The 22,526-nt window shown below is 39.8% G+C and overlaps 1 protein-coding gene across 6 annotated transcripts in view; it reads right to left on the reverse strand.

Annotated features, from left to right (window-relative positions):
- The window catches only part of DMD (dystrophin), a 2,113,108-nt gene that overhangs the window by 1,671,249 nt on the left and 419,333 nt on the right, over positions 1-22,526 (reverse strand). For all 6 annotated transcript variants that reach the window (XM_064573900.1, XM_064573902.1, XM_064573903.1 and 3 more), the window contains exons 5-6: positions 13,685-13,777; positions 5,670-5,842 (exon numbers count right to left, since the gene is read on the reverse strand). In XM_064573900.1, coding sequence (XP_064429970.1) covers positions 5,670-5,842; positions 13,685-13,777 — 266 coding nt within the window. The remainder of the gene's footprint in view (positions 1-5,669; positions 5,843-13,684; positions 13,778-22,526) is intronic.

Genomic DNA, 22,526 nt, shown 5'->3' on the forward strand with positions numbered 1-22,526 from the left:
AATATTTTATATATTTAATTAATCTTGTCTATTTATCTGTTTCCCCCACTAGAATGCAGAATATACAATTTTTTTTCACCAGTTTTGTTCACTTTTAGAAACCCAGCCTGACACATAGGAGATAGTCCATAAATATTTGTTGACTAAATATGTGTTGAATCGATAAATTTTGTTGACATGCAACCAGAGACTAGATGAGAACATACTATATGAATATCATTTTACTTGATAATAGAGAAAACACGAAGAAGGATAAGAGGGAGTTCTTATCCTATATGGACTTAAAATTTAATAAGGAAAAAATGCACACATCGTAAGTTAAAATAAATTCTAAATGTAAAAAATACAGATAATAAGATAGAATGTTTTCTAAAATCTGAAGAGGTCAAGAAACATTTTTTTGAGGCTTAAGGTGGTTTGGGTTTAGATTCAAGAAGTTTTTGAGAAGGTAATTCTGAGTTGTGTGGATATTGAAAAATCACCAAAGTTCTTATGGAAGAAAAAAGCAGAATGTGCTCAGTCAATCAGACCTCACAGGCCTCGCTCCATTGAGAGATTTTCAGTATCAAGAAGGGGTGGGAGATAGCGTTCCTAGGAAGGGGAACTGGGATGAGTTTGTGAAAGCCTTGCCTGTATAAGGAATTACAATTCACCCCAACAAGACTGGAAACCATTAGTCCAGTGGTTCTTTGCCTTTTGCCTTTTCTGGAACACAGATACCTTTGAGAATCTGATGAGCACTATAAAACTTGTATCCATACACAAACCTGTCCATATCTTTACACATAACTTACGTAGAATTTTAGGACAACTGGGTCTGTCAATGGACACCTGTTTAAGAACTCATGCTCTGCAAGCAAGGAAATTATAAGGATGGTCTTAACTGTTGTTTTCAAAAACCACAACTGAAAATAAAGGTACAACTTGCTCATTTGACTCTCATTTCCTTTTCTTTACTTGATGCTACCCTGATTAATTTACCAGAATTTTGTCTGCTTCTTAGGAAGTCTAATGTGCCCTCTATACTCCAAGTTACCCAAAAGAGCTAACGATATTTTAGAACCTAAAATAAGTTGGGAGCTGACTCTAGTACTGGAAAGACTATAAGAAATACAAATTAAATTCTAAACTATTTGGGGAAGTTTTAACTTCACTATGCAACCTCTGCCCTACCTTCTTTTCTACATCCCTCAGCAAGGGAAGCAGGAAAGAATATAGGTGGGAGAGTGTGGGAAACTAGCTTTCTCACCTGCAGTACAATCAACAAGGTTAAATAAGGAGGATGAAAAAGAATACAGTTGCTTCCTCATTCTAACCCTTTTCCCTTCATCCCCTTCTCCTCTTGGCCATGAGCTAATCACCTGGGTGAGGAGCTGTCTGAGTCATGTTATCTATTTGAGCTTCAGTGTTTTCATTTAAAAAAGAAGGAAATGTACTAAATGGCCTTTGAGGTTTCCTCTAACATTAAAATGGTTTTAAGTCATTAAAATTCATCATTAATTAACATTTTAAACAACTATGATTTCCAAATGCATAAAGAATTTTAAGACTAACCAACTGCAGAAGAAAGCTACATACCTTCCCATGCTAACCCAAACCTGAACCCATAAATAGGAACCTGCAACCAAAGTTCACCAGTCTTTTGAGGAAACAGACAAATTGAATAAGACAACATAGCCTAGTAGATAAGCAGAGTCCTCTATAAATTCAAATCCTGGCTGTACCACATATTAGCCAAATGGTCTTAGGTAAATAATGCACCCTTTCTGTGCCTCAGTTTCCCAATATGCGCAATGGGACTAATTATAGTGTCTATGTCATGAGAAACAGGTGGGCTATTTTAATTAGAAAAGTGGCTACAAAATAACATTAACTTAATAAACATCAACTTTCATTACTGTGTTCTAAGGTTAATTATATTTATGAAATAACTAATGCATTTTCAATGTATAGACTCATGTCAAAAACACCTATAACCTACATATATAAATGTTACAGACACTGTTGATGCAAGAATAATACTATAAGACAGGAGGGTGGTGGGTGGGATGGGTGAAGGGGAATGAGAGATAGAGGCTTCCAGTCATGTAATGAATAAGTCATGGGAATAAAAGGCACAGCGGAGGGAATGTAGTCAATGATACTGTAATAGCGTTGCATGGTGACAGACGGTAGCGACACTCGTGGGGGCCATAGCATCATGTCTAGAGCTGTGGAACTGCTATGTTGTACACCTGAAACTAATACAACATTACGTGTCAACTATACTCAAAAGAAATTTTTCTAAGAATATTATAATAAAATGGAAGGTGGCGAGGAGAGAAGAGGAGGAACTACAAGTGTAGTAATTTTGTCATCTGTTATATCAGGTAGTCAACAGATCTTGTCTAAACCTGATGAAACAAGGTACGGCAAGACCACTTAAAGTAAAGCAGGCAACAATTTTAAAAATGAAACGATTAGGGGCACCTAGGTGGCTCAGTGGGTTAAGCATCTGCCTTCGGCTCAGGTCATGATCCCAGGGTCCTGGGATCGAGCCCCATGTTGGGCTCTCTGCTCAGCAGGGAGTCTGTTTCTCCCTCTGTGCATGTTCTCTCTCTCAAATAAATTCTTTAAAAAAATTTTTAAAAGAATGAAATTATTTTACAGTCATCAAATTAGGAAACAGATGGGGATAAGAGATAATATTTGTGGGCTTCATATCAAGGAGTAAATCCATCTAGTGTCAGACACCAGTTATTCAGGAAATAAAAATACATAATTATGAAAACCATGAGAAAGAATAAAAGAAGTTCCTGACCGTAACCACTTGTAGGAAGTGGATGGCGATGGGGTGGGCTTGGGGTCATGAAGACACATTCTATTTTGTTTTTTTTTCCTTTGCACCCCGCCCCCCCAGTGTCTCACTTTTTTTTTTAACCACATGTTATGTTGTCTCTATGGTAATAAGTTAAAATGAAGAATTAGGAAGAAAATTTAATTGTAACATTATACTTACTTGCAACTTATATATTTTGAGCTATTTCTAGCCAATTATCATTTAGTTTTCCCAAAAAAGTAGAATCTGGCTTCCTTTTTTTTAAAAAAAAAAAGATTATTTATTTATTTATTCGACAGAGAAAGACACAGTGAGAGCGGGAACACAAGCAGGGGGAGTGGGAGAGGGAGAAGCAGGCTTCCCGCTGAGCAGGGATCCTGATGCAGGGCTCGATCCCAGGACCCCGGGATCATGACCTGAGCCGAAGGCAGATGTTTAAGGACTGAGCCCCCCAGGCGCCCCAGAATCTGGCTTCCTTTTAAGTGCACTGTAGTCTACATTGTTTTAATACAATACTTCTAATTTCCTACATAGTAAGATAAAATTTAGCCTTAAACAGATATAAAGCTAGCAATATCCTAATCTTTGGCAAGACTCGTTGTCAATCCCTATGCTCTATATTAAGTGCATGCCTTTGTTCTATAGAGCTTAGTCACTCAATTATTGAAATCAGAACACCTCATGACATTCCTAACTGTACCAATGATAATCACCTTCGAACAGAAAGTTCAGAGCATTTTTTTCTTTAGATAAACAATATGAACAATATGACTTTAACTGTATGCCATACACTATTATATTTTCTAAGATAAAATAGTTGTTTGCTTTTTTCTTGTATAAAGAAGCTTAATAAAGGAATTAACAGTTCAAGAAAAAGCAAAACAGCATGGGAAATACGTACATATAATGCATTCATTTATATTATATGTAATATATAAATATATATTCTATATACACTACATTCACTCTAAGGGATATCTGCTTTGGTTTTCCTGTTACCCATCTCTTTTATCCAAAGTCAAAGAGAAAAAGAAGAGGGAGATGATTCATGAAAGAGCATTATCAACCCAGAGAAACCTCTTGAAAAATAACTATGGTATGTATGAAAAGGTAGTTACTGATGATTCATTCAATAAGACAGGAGAGAAGATATAAACGATATTCTGAGAGAGAAAGAGTGGGTCAGGGACAGATGCAGCAGGGCAACCTGGAAATGTTTACTGTATTACAAGTATATTCAGAAATCACGAAATACAATATTAACAAACGTAGTATGTGAACACGCTGGCAGGACTGAAGCCTTCCACTTGAAAAGAAAATGCTGAAGAGCCAACAAGGACCGCATAACCTGATCCTCGATATTTCTGTTCATCTGCAAACGTGTACATGAACAGCAAGATCGATATGTTCAGGCCCTTACTGTGAAGCATGTGGCTGCCTAAATCAGCACTGACTTATAATGCAGAATGAATGCCTCTATTCCTTCTCATCTGGCTGTATTGAAGCTGTGCTGTATTTTTCTTCGTGTCATACTTAGGAAAAACAACGTGTTAACACTGCTTAACATGCCAAATGAGTGTGAGCTTGCCTCCTTTTGAAAATCGGGTTGCTGAGTCATTCACCTGGAAACTCAGTCTGGATGGGGTTAATTAAATCCAGCTGGATCAAGACACCTGACAAAGCTGCTTAGTGAGAGAGCATTTGTTCTTGGATGAAGCTTTAGCATTAAGAAAGTGTATATTCTGGACTTTTCTAGAAACAAGACCAACATAGGGAAATGGGAGACTCGTCAAGAAAAGAAAGATCAAAGTGAGCAAAGATAAGCTGCATTGAAAATCAGGGCGGATGCGGTCCAGTGGCATTTCAAACACAGTTAATAAGGCGATGCCTTTGACCCTGGGGATTGGGCTGGATAAAAGAGATGGGTAACAGGAAAACCAAAGCAGATATCCCTTAGAGTGAATGTAGTGTATATAGAATATATATTTATATATTACATATAATATAAATGAATGCATTATATGTACGTATTTCCCATGCTGTTTTGCTTTTTCTTGAACTGTTAATAATTCCTTTATTAAGCTTCTTTATACAAGAAAAAAGCAAACAACTATTTTATCTTAGAAAATATAATAGTGTATGGCATACAGTTAAGAACATTTGGTTCACTGTATCACAATGAGTTCTTTTTATGAAGAGCCACAAAACTCTCTTTCAGTGCTTTAACAGCAATTGCTCTGCTGTTCCAGAGCAATTGTTTCTTTTGATATTCTAAGCACTGAATCATAGAATTAATTGTGGTCTGCTCTTTGCCTTGGTTGCTAAGATGCTCCGAGCCTCTTTTAATCCTGAAATACATATAAAAAAAAATACACAAGGCCTTACGTATTTGCTATCTAAGTGTGTATCTGACAAGAGAAATGTTTCTTTTTCACATTATTAATCGGATGATAGTAATTAATTTTGCTACAGCCACTCACATGAGATTTGGAACCATTTTAGCTCTATTGTTTAGGCCCATGCTAACACATTATTTATTTAGAAAGACCAACTTCATTCTTAGCCAAATTAGAATATAACCTTGATTTTCTGGCAGAGTCCCAAATTCAAACATGCTGGTCCCCTCCCCCTCCCACCATAACCACATTCATGCTCCAGTATTTTAATAAATGATATATAGCATAAAAAATAGGATATTCTTATTCAGTGCATTCCAATGGATAGATCAATATGGTTAAATACACAACATGTCACATAGTAGGAAATGAGCTGGAACCACACTGGAGAAAAAGATAATCAGTCTCTAAATCAATACTTAAAAAATCAGTCAGTATCTCAGTAGTCTCCTTACCTATGACTGTGGATGAGAGCGTTCAAAGCCAGCCCATCAGACCAGCTGGTGGTGAAGTTAATGACATTAACCTGTGGGTAATTACGAGTTGATTGTCGGACCCAGCTCAGGAGAATCTTTTCACTGTTGGTTTGTTGCAATCCAGCCATGATATTTTTCATTACATTTTTGACCTACATGTGAAAAGAAATGTTCATAAGAAAATGCATTCCCTGAACAAGACCCACACAAACTCAAATGTAAATATCCTAATCTTCAGTAAAAAGTAATAGAAATTTTAGAGTCAATTAGTAATGAGAAATAATAGACTCTACCAGGACGGAGTCCATGCTAATTAGTTAGGAATCTATTCTGATTGGTTGGTGTCATGATACACCATTCATTGTACACGTTTAATATCAACTCCTGGATTCTGCCTACGTTAAACTATTAATTTTGTACTCCTAACTTTCAATGGATATACTAGAGAAGAGTGTACAAAATCATCGGACTTGTTATTGAGCAAGGACTTAATTTTAGTGTTTTTAGGACAGAAAGAATGGCAGTGGCTAAGAGAATGAGCTTACTTTATTTAAACCTAGGTTCAAATTTTGCCTTTGCTATTAACAAAGTGTGTTAATACAATATTAACAAACGTAATTTAATCTTTTTTAGGCCTCTGTTTCTTATACATACAAGGTTGTTTTAAGAATCAAAGGACAACTATAGTAAAATAAAATCCCTAGGTTTATACTATAACTTAATGCAAATTATATTTACTGACCAAAATGAAAAAAAAATAGAGCAGAAAAATGAGTTGGCCTATTTAAAATAAAGAACAAAAAAAAATCAACAAAACAGGAAGTATTTATCCCTAAAAGCTGTGAATATATTGCCTTGAGTTTCTATGTTCACTTGTTTTTGTTTGTTGTCAGTCTGGTTTAATTTGTTACAGCTTTTTTCAGGAAAGAGCTTCACATGCAAGAGAACAAAGGTTTCAAATGCCCAAAACATGGGTCCAGAACTCTGGCTCGTGTATGAAGCGTCCTGAATCCTCCTGGGTCACAGGAAATGCCATTTAAGAAGCTGCTTTTGTATAAAAAAAAAAATATGTTACAAAATCCCATTGACGGTACATACACAGCGTACGTCCTTAGATGAACACAGAAGGCACATCTTACCTCTCCAGAGGTAGTGAGAGACCTGTCCTGGTGTCTAGAAGCACAGCGCTGGTCGCCCCCGGGGGAAAAGAGTGGCTGGGCCTGCCCAGTGACCCAGACGCTGTCACTGTTATTTCATGGTGGTCTTGATATTTTGGACCTGATAAACTAATCTATGAGCTTTTCATTGAAACAGCCTTAGACTCAGAAGAGTCATGTCACCTGAAGAAGGCGTGGTCTCCCAAAATGTGAGGTATCAGGTACTGTCACGGAGACCCACTCTCTCCTAGATGACAGGGCAAAGGTCAGTATGAAGAATGAAGAGGGACCTGGTACTCCCTGAACAAAAGAATCTTGGAAGGATCATTCTCGACAAAGTGCCTGGTATGAGCAGGAGCACCAAATGCAGACAAACCCGCCGGTGCCTGGAGGGCTGTCTTACTGGTCCTCGCACCCCCAACCCTCCCTCCTCCTGCAGCACGAAATGCTTCCTGTGATGGGGTAACAGGCTCTAACTGCATTGTCCCCTTGCGCTTGTTTTCGGCAGAAAGGTTAAGGGCTTAAAGTTGTGCAGCAGACATAGGGAGAAGGGGAGGAACGTTCAGGATGCCCTCACACGCACAGTGCTTAGGCGGTGCTAGGCCAAGTGGTGCCGTTTTGTGCAGTCACCGTGGGGCTGTGGGCGGGCCGCTCTGTCTGCAGCTCCTCGAGAAGTCCCAGCCCCCGTCCCAGCACACACTGTCCCCTGGCCGCACTCTCCCCACAGGGGCAGGCCTGACGGCCCCGTGTGGCTCAGGTTGCCTGAGCACTCGCGGGACTTCAGAGTCTAGAGTCGGCACTTCTTCGGCCTTTCTGGCTGTCGCCTGCAGTGCCTCCTCGTCTGAGGACTCTGGCCCCGTGGTTAAAGATCACGTAGAAGCCCCTTGCAGGTAGGATGGTGGCAAAGAAGCCAGGGGCCCCGGCTGCCCTGAAAGCCCCGTGCGAGGATTTGGGGACAGCTGCAAGGGAGATGGCGAGATAGACGAGGACCGCCGTGGCACTACGTAGGAAGTCCATCAGGCGCCAGCGCGAGCCCTACCACTGTCAGCCGCAGGGCATGAGCGAGGCGGAGGGAGAGGGCCTGCAGAAGTCCCGCAGGGGCGCGGGCAGGAAGGCGGCCGCTGAGGACGCCACACAGCAAAGGTGACCCAGGACCCGCCCGACGCCGCCAGCAGGAGGCGGTCTTTGAGCGAGCAGAGGACGGCGCGCCGGCGGGAGGGCGGAGCCTGGACGGCCACCAGGCTCTGGTCTGGTTTCGGGTTGGGGTCTGGGTCAGGTTCTGCGGGCCATGAAGCTCCGCCTCCCTCCCTCTCTTTCCTGAAGCCAGAAGAGAAATGGAAACCCAGACCATGGGGAAGGAGAAAAAGGCCAGACTCTTGGTTTTATTTTAATTAGTCTCTGTATACTGGATTCTCTCCTAGGCTTTGTGCAAATGCTGTATTTCCAAGTTTCATTCTTCTAACTAAACTGATGCAGAAATCCATTCTAAACATTTCTCTAGGTTTCAAGAATGCAGTGACACATTATAGAACAAACTGTCTACATATTCTAGTAAAAGCATAATTACTAGGCTACTTTTTTGTTGTTGTTATTCATTTTTTTTTTTTTTTTTTGTAGTGTTCCATGATTCGTTGTTTGCGTATAACACCCAGTGCTCCATTCAGTATGTGCCCTCTTTAATACTCATCACCGGGCTAACCCATCCCCCCCTCCCCTCTAGAACCCTCAGTTTGTTTCTCAGAGTCCATAGTCTCTCATGGTTCGTCTCCCCCTCCGATTTCCCCCCCTCATTTATCCTTTCCTACTATCTTCTTTTTTTTAAAAAACATATAATGTATTATTTGTTTCAGAGGTACAGGTCTGTGATTCAACAGGTCTACTTTTTAAATATAAGTCAGGCCCCTTATCATATACCTGAAGGAAATATATAAGTAAATGTGATGAGTTTTTACCACCAAGGGCTTTCTTTTTGGAAAGTGTGAGGTCCATATACTACCAACATTTGATTAGATGATGAATATTTATCGTGTATTCTAAATATGACATTTTATTTTGCTTCTTCATCCACGTAGAAGTTAACAAAGGCCTCAGGGGAAAATACATATTTTAACATCTCCAATGTTAGTCATCTTTTTATGAAAGCGTCAATGCAAATTTTAGGAGAGACTGTTAAATCTAACTAAAAAATACTTGAAAAGGATTTGAGATGATGCTTTGTAAATGTGGTAATGATTTGAAGATGCAAAATCTTTGCATATGCTTACCACCATCCCTTGATAGCTAAATCTATTATTTAGAGGCGGATTATCCAGTTTTCTTAATTCCTTCCTGACCTGCTTATTTAGTCAGTTACTCAGTGAATAAATAGGTCAAATAGTTATATAAGATATATCATTTTTCTCATCATATTCTAAAGTTATAACGTGCACAATCTCCAAGCACAGTGATTGCAAGACATGGACTTTTGTGTCCTGTGCTGAACCAGGACTGGACTCAGCACCTACTGGCTCAGTGGTGGTGATTTGAACTGATCGGGCAACCCTCCCATGATGAATGGGTTTCATTTGTGAAATGCTTGGCCAGACTGCCCTCTATGCACATAATGTTAAAGGACAACACGGTATTCAATCCAAAACTCCTTTAGCATCATTATGTCATTAATTCAGCTTATCAGCCTCAGCCTCACTGGTATTGCTTCTTCTATCTGGGTACAAATGTTGCTAAGAAAAAAAATTAATAATAATAAAGGGCAATGTAAGATAATCAGTTCTTTTCCTACCTAAAAGATAATTACCGAGAAATCTTTATTAAGGACCAACTTTTGGTCAGACACTGAGCTGGACCTGAGGTGAGTCTTAAAGCAGAATAATTTCCCACCCTTTGGGCTTACAGTCCCTAAGAGAGAAAATCACTTTAAACGTGTGTGTGTGTGTGTGTGTGTGTACAGCTATACCTACATCTGTTTTTAAAAGTAAAAGGTTGAAATGTCTTTAAGCAGTGATTTCAAAAAATGACTAGGAGTTGGGCGCCTGGGTGGCTCAGATGGTTAAGCGTCTGCCTTCGGCTCAGGTCATGATCCCAGGGTCCTGGGATCGAGTCCTGCATCAGGCTCCCTGCTCCTTGGGAGCCTGCTTCTCCCTCTGCCTCTCTCTCTGTCTCTCTCTGTCTCTCATGAATAAATAAATAAAATCTTTAAAAGAAAAAAAAATGACTAGGAGTTAACTGGGCAAAGAAGGTATGATGGACGTGGGGATGCAGCACCAAGATTGTCCTTTAAGGAAGGGCTTGTTGCTGCAGCTGTCTCAGCTTGCAGCTGTGAGTCCTCTCAGGGTCCGCCAGAGTTGCAGAGTCATGTCACCTAAGGTCAAGCCCTTCCTAGGGCAGCCCACATCTAGTGACTGATGAAGGGAAATAGTATAAAGACTCAGCCACGTCAGCCCCACGGAGAACAACACTGAAGGGCTATACCAGCTCCCAGTTCCCCGTGGGGTTGCAAACAGCCATTGCTGGAGGGGGGGGGGGGGGCGGGAGGTACATCACAGCTCCAGTGCTTCTCATTCCAGTTACCATCTCCCTTCCTCAAGTACTCGTCCCAGAGATGTGCCTTAATGAATGTCCTGCCCACTAAATTCAATGTCTACTTCCCACAATCCATCATGTGATGACAAGGAGCCATGGTGGAGGGGTAGGAGTAGAGAGGGGTAGGGATAGTCTTCTACAAGGGAAGGATGGTGTGTGTGAAGAAAACGAGAGCAAGAACTGTCTTGCATACAAGGCATTAGGTAGACAGGAGTTTACAGCAAGGGCTTTCAGCAGCGCCAAAACCATCTTTCTCCTGTAATGGGCAAATAACAAATAAATAAACATTGCCGGGTAAAGTAGCCCTGGATCTGAGTACTTCCTTTGACCTGGCCAGCAAAGGTGGGGACCTGACCTCGAATAGCACACCACTGTTTGCAGGATATATCTGTATCTCCAGCTGGTTGTTAGGACTGAGCTGACCACCCTAAAAAGGAAGGTTTGCACTTAAAAAAGAGGAAGAAAAATATGCCCAACACACGTTGTCTACTTCACAATTTTGTTCAAAGCTGCTTATTCCTCAATAGAGGCATTATTTTTCAGGCTAACAATTTTATTTACATGGAAACTGGAAAACTAGTGACAGGAAAGATAGGGTAGGCATTCCTGAGCTTTTACAAGTTCAAAGAGAAGTCCTCTGTGGCACTATTAATAACACAGTATGTGGCACTGGAACAAAAGATTCACATCTTTCCATCTCTTAATGCCATTCTCAATCTGATAGATCCGGAAAGTACATTAGGTTGGCCAGAGTGTCCTTTAATCTCTGCTGAGATTCAAGGGCTTCTTTGACTACTTAATAGGAAGGCAAATATGTACTCTCAGTGAAAATATCTCTTGGGATTCATTGGGTTATGATGAGGAGTATTGAGCAGGAGGAATTTTTTATAAGTGCATTTAGTAGTTTTAAGAGAACCAAGCAGGGTGATAGAAGAGAGATGAGATAAGGAGGCAGGGGCTGAGAAGAGTCTACATCCTTGCAATTACAAGGATATGGGGATTCAAGGACATAGATGTAAAACAACAGACTGTAAGAGAGGTCTCAGACAAGGAAAGACAGCAAAAGCATTCCTTCTGGTATTCTGGAATGTGAAAGCCCCTCTACATGCTAATTATAAAAAATGAGCAAGCTCACAAGCAAATGAAAAAAGTATAAGGGTAGTTTTGAAACTCTGTATTGCAGTGAGTGGAGATGGAGATGGAAAGGGTTTTGAGAAAATAAAGTGTGAGATCATATGAGAGACAGTTTGGGTGAAAAATACAATTAAAATAGCCTTTTGGGTCTCTGTTCATGCCTAACTTCTCCTGCTGGCTTGGTCATGACCAACATCTATGCAACTTTAGTGTCTTCTGCAAGATGGGGTCCCTCTGCGAACCATTTGTTACCAGGCCATAAGATAAATACAACAGAGAGTCCATTAGAAACTTCTGTAACAATTTTACAAGGTCCTACATACGTCTGTTGAGTTTAATGATAAAATGACTTGGGTTTTCTGTGTCTTTTTATTTCATCTTTGTAATTCTTCAGTGTTATTGTAATTTACATATAATGAAAAAGAGGAAAAAAACTGTTCTTTCCTCAAGACAGTTTGAGAAGTACTCAGCAACAGAAGTAAACCAGTTTGGTGGGGGGCCCTATGTTGCCTTGCTGGTTCTATTTGACACCATCACTATTTGGAAAAGGCCCAGAATTGGGAATCTAGGGTTCATTTAAGGTTCTCATGGTCTATTTTCTGTCATCATTCACTATGCTGTCCTCTATCTCTTCCCATATTGCTGTGAAATAAGATTGAGCCTGTTCAGTGTTTAGAATAAAAGGATATGGGGGTCAATTTGGTCAATATGGGGGTCAATTCAACTGCTGAGTCGAATAGGTATACCTCTGGTCTATGTACTGACTCTGAGCAGGAGCAAAGTACAATTTAAGTTAAATCAACCCTACTAAATGAAGTAGTGATACTTGCTACAATAAAGATAAACCTCAAAGATTATGTTCAGTGAAAGAAACTCGATATAAAAGAACACTTATTATATCACTTCATTGATATGAAATATCCAAAAAGGCAGACAAATGAACAAAAAATACATAAATGGTTGCCCAGGGCTGGGGGTTGGAGTGGGGAATGACCATAAATAGGCCTAAAATTAGATTAGATTGTTTTCATGGTTGTACAACCCTGTAAATATCCCAAAACCTTTAATGGATTGGGGGAAAAACTGTTCCTTGCTCAAAATAATTTGAAAAGCCCTGGGCAAGAGAACTAAACCAGTTGGTACACTTTAAATTTTATACTTAGATTGGGTAAATTTATGATATATAAGTTACATATCAAAAAAATTTTTTATAAAAAATTAATCACTGCTAGTAAAAGAGCAGACATCCCAATTTTCCTCCAGGTTCTTAACATATGAGTACAAAACTCCAAGCAATCAAAATTATTCATTTGATACACCTGTAGTGACAACAGCATAGTGCACTGAGTGCCTTGTAGATATTCTTTCCTTTAATCCTGACAAGAAATATACGTGTTAATTATTATTTTTTCTCTTTCAACGGTGAGGGAATTATGGCCCAGAAACGGATGGCATTATACCCAATGTCACGACAAGATGGTAAATGGGAGAGTTGAAATTTAAGTTCATGTTGGTCTGACTGAAAAAACGTATACTGTTTTTACTAAACCAAATGACCTTTGATCCATTTTTGCAGAGGTCCAGTAAGTATAGACATTCAGAAAACCCTATGCTGAGGTGTTCAGAAAAAAAAATGTAATTCCCAAAGCAGGTTATGAAGTTAGTGTGTATAACATATATACAGATAATCATACCCCACCAATCTTTTATTGGCATTAATTTATATTGAGGAATACAAAGGATTCACAAAGTCTCATTCATTTGGTAGTCATGAACAGTTTTTACGAAACTACGTAGATTTGTGTATAGGTGAATTATAGAAGACACATATTTGTGAAAAATATTTTTCTTAACCTATTGATGAGAATGTCTTTTTAGGCTCATCTCCACAATGGAAGTAAAATTTAGAAAAATATTCTTGCAATGTTCTAGAACCTGTTTTATAATCTGCTGATCCTCACATTTCAAATGACATCAGTTGTGCCAATTTAAAAGGCAGTGCTATGGAGATGGGCTTTGTATTGCCAGAGGTATACATGTTTGCTTTGCAGGTCAAGGGGTAAAAATGAAAGGAAGGATCAGCAACATTTTACACAAAAAGGAAACATTCATCAGGATTCTTACCTGCCAGTGGAGGATTATATTCCAAATCAAACCAAGAGTCAGTTTGTGATTTCCATCTACTATGTCAGTGCTTCCGATATTCACTAAATCAACCTGTTAAAGATAAAGAAAAAACATTTAAGGAAAGAGACAAATTGTCTATTTGGAAAGAAAACAAAATGCGAAGGTAATTGCATTTAGCTTTTTGAGAGCCTAAGCAGTCTTAAAGCTTTTAAAAAATAATCTAAAAATGAAACAAAATGCATTTGTAAATGCACTCTCTTTAACAAACAAGTGCCCCTGAACACATTTACAAAGAGATAGGAAATGAATGTACTTTTAGTATATAAATAGATTACTGCAGATTAAAGAAGCCAATCAGAATATCTTCAAATAAAACGTATAACAGTGGTAACTCATACAGGATGCCTAAAATTAATATGTGCTTCCTAATACAAAATTGAAACTCAATGAAAAAAAGTTTCATCAGTCTTTTAATCTTGCTCAAAGGAGTGCTATTATAATTAGGGGTAACTGCATTTGACTAAAATGCCCATGCTTTAGAAACATATTAGAACTCTAATAAATAATGGAGCTATGGCGAGCTCTCTTTGCTATATCTAGGACTGGGTTTGGGAATCAAAATCTGGCAGGGTTTTTTTGTTTGTTTGTTTGCTTTTTTTAAGGCAAATCCTATCTCCTGTCCTTTATGTTTCTAATATTTTTAGGTGGAGTCAGGTTAAACATAAGCATCAGGCAAATAGGTGCATGAAAAGATGTTCAACATTATTAGCCATTAGGAAAATGCAAATTATAATCACAGTGAGCTAGCACTACACACTTACCATAATGGCTAAAATTTTTAAATAGTGACAACGTCAAATGCCAATGAGGATATGTACAAACTGGATCACTCATGCATGGCTGGGGGAAATGTAAATAGTACAGGCACTCTGGAAAACATTTTGGTACTTTCCTGCAAAACTCAGCATGGGCTGAGCATACAATCCAGCAATTGGGCTCTTGGGCATTTATCCCAAAGCAATGAAAACTTATATTTCTACAAACCCCTATATGTATGTGTTCATATCAGCTTTACTGGTAACAGTCAAACACAGCCATCTGGGAGAACAGCCTATGTGCTCTTCAAGGGTGAATGGTTAAAGAAGCTGTGGTACATCCATACCATGGAATCCCACTCGATGATGAAAAGGAACAAACTATTGATACACAAAGCAACTTGGGTGAATCTCATGGGAAGAATGCTGAGTTGAAAAAACAAAGCCAACCTCAAAGGGTTACATATAGTATGGATTAAATATAACAGTTTTGAATAGCCAAAGTTCTAGAAATGGAGAATTGGGTAGCAATTGCCAGAGGTCAGAGATCAGGGTGAATGAGTGGTATAGGTGGATGTGGTTATAAAAGGGCAGCATGAGGAGCCCCTGGGTGGCTCAGTCGGTTAAGTGTCTGCCTTCAGCTCAGGTCATGATCCTGGAGTTTCAGGATCAAGCCCTGCATTGGGCTCCCTGCTCAGCGGGGCATCTGCTTGTCCCTCTGCCCCTTACCCCGCTCAAGCTCTCTCTCTCACTCTCTCACTCTCTCTCAAATAAATTGAATTTTTAAAAATAAAAATAAAAAAATAAAAGGGCAGCTTGAGGGATCCATGTGGTGATGGATCAGTTCTGCATCTAGTCTGTGATGGTGGATACACACATGTACATGTGTGATAAATGTACAGAATTAAAAATACCTGTGCATGCATACATGAGTGCAAGTAAAACTCAGGAAATATGAATATTACTGGTGACTTATATCAATGTTGATGTGTGTAGTGATAGCATCCTATAGTTTTATAGTATATTACCACTGGGGTAAAACTTGGATAAAAGGTACACAGGATCTCTCAGTACTGTTGCTTACAACTACATGAGAATTTACAATTATCTCAAAATAAATAGATTAACTAAAAAATGGGCATCTGGGTATATTTTAACAGGAGAAAACATCACAATAATCCAAATAGGCACCTTCAGATTAAGGTCTATAGAGTGGGTGTGAAACTGTCAGAGCAGGAGTGAGGGTTAAGAAGTAACTCAGAGAGGCAGAGCAAGATGGCAGAGGAGTAGGAGACCTGGATTTCGTCTCCTCTCAGGAATTCAGCTGGATAGGGATCAAACCATTCTGAACACCTACAAACTCAACAGGAGATCGAAGAAAAGAAGAGCAACAACTCTCTCATCAGAAAAGCGACCACTTTCTGGAAGGTAGGACGTGCGGAGAAGTGAATCCGAGGCGATATTCGGGAGGATAGACGGCGGGGGAGGGGCCTCCGTCGGCCGCTTCTGGCAAGTGATAGAGCCGCGGAGCACAAAATCGGAACTTTTAAAAGTCTGCTCCGCCGAGGGACGTCACTCTGGTGGCTGAGCGGGGGGTGGAACCCTCCGGGACAGTGTGGTCTCAGGACCCTTGGGGACACAGAAAGACCGGGGGTGCCTGAGAGCAGCAAAGCTCCCAGGTAACGGAGCAGGGAAGCCGGCTGCAGAGGCGGAGCCCAGGCGCGGGCTCTCAGCCCGGGGTTGCCCTAAACCGTGATCCGCGGCACAGTCGGGCCACTGTGCTTCCAGCAGGGACCCAAAAAGTGGCAGATCCGGGGAGACTCACCTTCCTCCCCGGGGAGGAGCCACGTGGGAGTGCACCGCGAGGATCTGCTGGGTTTGGAGACTCCGCGCCAAGTCAGGTGCCAGAGATAGAAATGCGCGGTCGCGGGCCAGGTGAGCAGAGAGTGTGGCCGGAGACCGGGAGACGGGAGTGACTGACAGCTTTTCTCTGGGGGTTCACTGAGGAGTGGGGCCCCGAGTTCCCGGCTCCTCCAGGGCGGAGATTGGGAGGCTGCCATTTTCACTCTCCGCCTCCAAAGCTGTAGGGAAAGCTCGCAGGGAACAAAAGCCCCGGAGAGCAAACCCGAGCAGATTACTTAGCCGGGAGGGGGCAGGGGCGGGGCTATTCCGCCTCCGGCAGAGACATTTGGAAACCACGGCAACAGGCCCCTCCCCAGAAGATCAGCGAGAACAGCCAGCCAAGACCAAGTTTACCGATCAATGAGAACGGCAGAACTCCAGCGCTAGGGGAATACTGCACATAGAATTCATGGCTTTTTTTTACCATGAATCTTTAGTCTTTCAAAGTTAATTTTTTTTTAACTGTCTTTTTTTCTTTTTTTCTTTTTTTTGAATTTTTCTTTTTCCCTTTTTCAACCATCTTATCAATCCCTTTTTTAAAAAAACATTTTTATTTTTCATTTTTAGAGTCATATTCTATCCCTTCCTAGTAGTTACCCGTATTTTTGGCATATATATATGTTGTTCTCTCTTTAAAATTTTGACATAGTTTCTTCTAACAGATCAAAATATACCCTAAATCTCTAGTATATGGTTTTTTTCTACTCCTCTACCTGATCACATTCTCTCCCTTTATTTTTTTTCTTTTTTCTTTTTTTAAATCCTCTTCTTTCTTTTTTCAAACAACTTCTTATCAATTCCTTTTATAAAATTTTTTATACTTTCCACCTTTACAGTCCTATTCCATCCCTTCATCATATCAACCCTTATTTTTGTACATATATAAGTTTTTCTTTCTTTAAAATTTTGGGAGGCACTTTCTTTTAACAGACCAAAATACACCCAAAATCTAGTGTGTGGCACTGATCTATATACCAGCCTGATCATATTTGATCACATTCTGGTTTTTTGTTGTTGTTGTTTTGTTTTTTTCTGTTTTTGTTTGTTTTTATCGTTATCTTTTTCTATTTTTTATCATTTTCTTTTTTCTCTCTTTCCCTTTTTTTTCCCACTGCTTCAGGTCTTTTCTGATTTGTTTACAGTATATTTTCTGGGAACGTTGTTACCCTGTTAGCATTTTGTTCTCTCATTAATCTATTCTCCTCTGGACAAAATGACAAGACGGAAAAAATCACCTCAACAAAAAGAACAAGAGGTAGTACCGACTGCCAGGGACCTACTCAATACGGACATTAGTATGATGTCAGATCTAGAGTTCAGAATCATCACTTTAAAGACTAGCTGGGCTTGAAAAAAATATGGAAGTTATTAGAGAAACCCATTCTGGAGAAGTAAAAGAGCTAAAATCTAACCAAGTCCAAATCAAAAAGGCTATTAATGAGGTGCAATCAAAAATGGGGGTGCTAACTGCTAGGATAAATGAGGCAGAAGAGAGAATCAGTGATATAGAAGACCAAATGATGGAAAATAAAGAAGCTGAGAAAAGAGATATAAACAACTACTGGATCATAGGGGCAGAATTCGAGAGATAAGCGATACCATAAGACGAAACAACATTAGGATAATTGGGATCCCAGAAGAAGAAGAAAGAGAGAGAGGGGCACAAGGTATAATGGAGCAAATTAGAGCAGAGAACTTCCCTAATTTGGGGAAGGAAACAGGCATCAAAATCCAGGAAGCACAGAGAACCCCTCTCAAAATCAATAAAAATGGGTCAACACCCCGACATCTAATAGTAAAACTTACGAGTCTCAGAGACAAAGAGAAAATCCTGAAAGCAGCTCAGGAGAAGAGATCTGTAACCTACAATGGTAGAAACATTAGATTGGCAACAGACCTATCCACAGAGACCTGGCAGGCCAGAAAGGACTGGCAGGATATATTCAGAGCACTAAATGAGAAAAATATGCAGCCAAGAATACTCTATCCAGCTAGGCTGTCATTGAAAATTGAAGGAGAGAGAAAAAGCTTCCAGGACAAACAAAAACTAAAGGAATTTGCAAACACAAAACCAGCCCTACAGGAAATCTTGAAAGGGGTCCTCTAAGCAAAGACAGAGCCTAAAAGCAACATAGACCAGAAAGGAACACAGACAATATACAGTAATAGTCACCTTACAGGCAATACAATGGCACTAAATTCCTATCTTTCAATAGTTACCCTGAATGTAAATGGGCTAAATGCCCCAATCAAAAGACACAGGCTATCAGACTGGATTAAAAAACAAGACCCATCGATATGCTGTCTGCAAGAGACTCATTTTAGACCCAAAGACACCCCTAGATTGAAAGTGAGGGGGTGGAAAACCATTTACCATGCTAATGGACACCAAAAGAAAGCTGGGGTGGCAATCCTTATAGCAGACAAATTAGATTTTAAACCAAAGACTGTAATAAGAGATGAGGAAGGACACTATATCTTACTTAAAGGGTCTATCCAACAAGAAGATCTAACAATGATAAATATCTATGCCCCTAACATGGGAGCAGCCAATTATATAAGCCAATTAATAACAAAAGCAAAGAAACACATCGACAACAATACAATAATAGTGGGGGACTTTAACATCCCCCTCACTGAAATGGACAGATCGTCTAAGCAAAAGATCAACAAGGAAATAAAGACTTTAAATGACACACTGGACCAAATGGACTTCACAGACCTATTCAGAACATTCCATCCCAAAGTAACAGAATACACATTCTTCTCTAGTGCCCATGGAACATTCTCCAGAATAGATCTCATCCTAGGTCATAAATCAGGTCTCAACCAATACCAAAAAATTAGGATCATTCCCTGCCTATTTTCAGACCACAATGCTTTGAAACTAGAACTCAATCACAAGAGGAAAGTTGGAAAGAACTCAAATACATGGAAGCTAAAGAGCATCCTACTGAAGAATGAATGGGTCAACCAGGAAATTAAAGAAGAATTAAAAAAATTCAGGGAAACCAATGAAAATGAAAACACAACTATTAAAAATCTTTGGGATGCAGCAAAGGCAGTCCTAAGAGGAAAGTATATAGCAATACAAGCCTTTCTCAAGAAACAAGAAAGGTCTCAAGTACACAACCTAACCCTACACCTAAAGGAGCTGGAGGACGAACAGCAAATAAAGCCTAAACCCAGCAGGAGAAGAGAAATAATCAAGATCAGAGCAGAAATCAATGAAATAGAAACTAAAAGAACAGTACAACAGATCAACGAAACAAGGAGCTGGCTCTTTGAAAGAATTAACAAGATTGATAAACCCCTGGCCAGACTTATCAAAAAGAAAAGAGAAAAGACCCAAATCAACAAAATCATGAATGAAAGAGGAGAGATCACAACCAACACCAAAGAAATACAAACAATTCTAAGAACATATTATGAGCAACTCTATGCCAACAAATTAGATAACCTGGAAGAAATGGCTGCATTCCTAGAGATGTATCAACTACCAAAACTGAACCAGGAAGAAATAGAAAACCTGAACAGACCTATAACCACTAAGGAAATTGAAGCAGTCATCAAAAATCTCCCAAAACACAAAAGCCCAAGGCCAGATGGCTTCCCACAGGAATTCTATCAAACATTTCAAGAAGAATTAATACCTATTCTTCTGAAACTGTTCCAAAAAATAGAAATGGAAGGCAAACCTCCAAACTCATTTTATGAGGCCAGCATTACCTTGATCCCAAAACCAGACAAAGACCCCATCAAAAAGGAGAATTACAGACCAATATCCCTGATGAACATGGATGCAAAAATTCTCACCAAAATACTAGCCAATATGATCCAACAGTACATTAAAAGGATTATTCACCATGACCAAGTGGGATTTATCCCTGGGCTGCAAGGTTGGTTCAACATCCGCAAATCAATCAATGTGATACAATACATTAACAAAAGAAAGAACAAGAATCATATGACCCTCTCGATAGATGCAGAAAAAGCATTTGACAAAGTACAGCATCCTTTCTTGATCAAAACTCTTCAGAGTATAGGCATAGAGGGTACATACCTCAATATCATAAAAGCCATCTATGAAAAACCTACAGCGAATATCATTCTCAATGGGGAATAACTGAGCGCTTTCCCTCTAAGGTCAGGAACATGGCAGGGATGTCCACTATCACCACTGCTATTCAAAATAGTATTGGAAGTCCTAGCCACAGCAATCAGACAACAAAAAGAAATCAAAGGCATCCAAATTGGCAAAGAAGAAGTCAAACTCTCACTCTTTGCAGATGATATACTTTATGTGGAAACCCCCAAAGACTCCACCCCAAAACTGCTAGAACTCATACAGGAATTCAGTAAAGTGGCAGGATATAAAATCGATGCACAGAAGTCAGTGGCATTCCTATACACCAACAACAAGACAGAAGAAAGGGAAATTAAGGAGTCGATCCCATTTACAATTGCACCCAAAACCATAGGATACCTAGGAATAAATCTAACCAAAGAGGCAAAGGATCTGTACTCAGAAAACTATAAAATACTCATGAAAGAAATTGAGGAAGACACAAAGAAATGGAAAAACGTTCCATGCTCATGGATTGGAAGAACAAATATTGTGAAGATGTCAATGCTACCTAGAGCAATCTACACATTCAATGCAATGCCCATCAAAATACCATCCACTTTTTTCAAAGAAATGGAACAAATAATCCTAAAATGTGTATGGAACCAGAAAAGCCCCCGAATAGCCAGAGGAATGTTGAAAAAGAAAAGCAAAGCTGGCGGCATTACAATTCCAAACTTCAAGCTCTATTACAAAGCTGTCATCATCAAGACAGTATGGTACTGGCACAAAAATAGGCACATAGATCATTGGAACAGAATCGAGAGCCCAGAAATGGACCCTCAACTCTATGGTCAACTAATATTTGACAAAGCAGGAAAGAATGTCCAATGGAACAAAGACAGTGTCTTCAACAAATGGTGTTGGTAAAATTGGATAGCTACATGCAGAAGAATGAAGCTGGACCATTTCCTTACACCACACACAAAAATAGACTCCAAATGGTTGAAAGACCTCAATGTGAGACAGGAGTCCATCAACATCCTAAAGGAGAACACAGGCAGCAACCTCTTTGACCTCAGCCGAAGCAACTTCTTCCTAGAAACATTGCCAAAGGCAAGGGAAGCAAGAGCAAAAATGAACTATTGGGACTTCATCAAGATAAAAAGCTTTTGCAAAGCAAAGGAAACAGTCAACAAAACCAAAAGACAACCGACAGAATGGGAGAAGATATTTGCAAATGACATATCAGATGAAGGGCTAGTATCCAAAATCTATAAATAACTCATCAAACTCTGCCTTCGGCTCAGGTCATGATCCTGGAGTCCCTGGATCATGTCCCGCATTGGGCTCCCTGCTCGGCAAGGAGTCTGCTTCTCCCTCTGACCCTCCCCCTCTCATGTGCTCTCTCTCATTCTCTCTCAAATAAATAAATAAAATCTTTAAAAAAAAAAAAAAAAAAAGAACTCATCAAACTCAACACCCAAAGAACAAAGAATCCAATCAAGAAATGGGCAGAAGACATGAACAGACATTTTTCCAAAGAAGACATCCAAATGGCCAACAGACACATGAAAAAGTGCTCAATATCGCTCAGCTTCAGGGAAATCCAAATCAAAACCTCAATGAGATACCACCTCACACCAGTCAGAATGGCTAAAATTAACAAGTCAGGAAACGACAGATGTTGGCGGGGATGCGGAGAAAGGGGAACCCTCCTAAACTGTTGGTGGGAATGCAAGCCAGTGCAGCCACTCTGGAAAACAGTATGGAGGTTCCTCAAAAAGTTGAAAATAGAGCTACCATATGATCCAGCAATTGCACTACTGGGTATTTACTCCAAAGATACAAAAGTAGGGATCCGAAAGGGTACGTGCACCCCGATGTTTATAGCAGCAATGTCCACAGTAGCCAAACTGTGGAAAGAGCCAAGATGTCCATCGACAGATGAATGGATAAAGAAGATGTGGTATATATATAGAATGGAATATTATGCAGCCATCAAAAGGAATGAGATCTTGCCATTTGCAATGACGTGGATGGAACTGGAGGGTAT

Source organism: Mirounga angustirostris, unplaced genomic scaffold (genome assembly GCF_029215605.1).
Source record: "Mirounga angustirostris isolate CCGP_5_RB_7025 unplaced genomic scaffold, mMirAng1.0.hap1 SCAF_11, whole genome shotgun sequence".
Lineage (NCBI taxonomy): Eukaryota > Metazoa > Chordata > Mammalia > Carnivora > Phocidae > Mirounga > Mirounga angustirostris.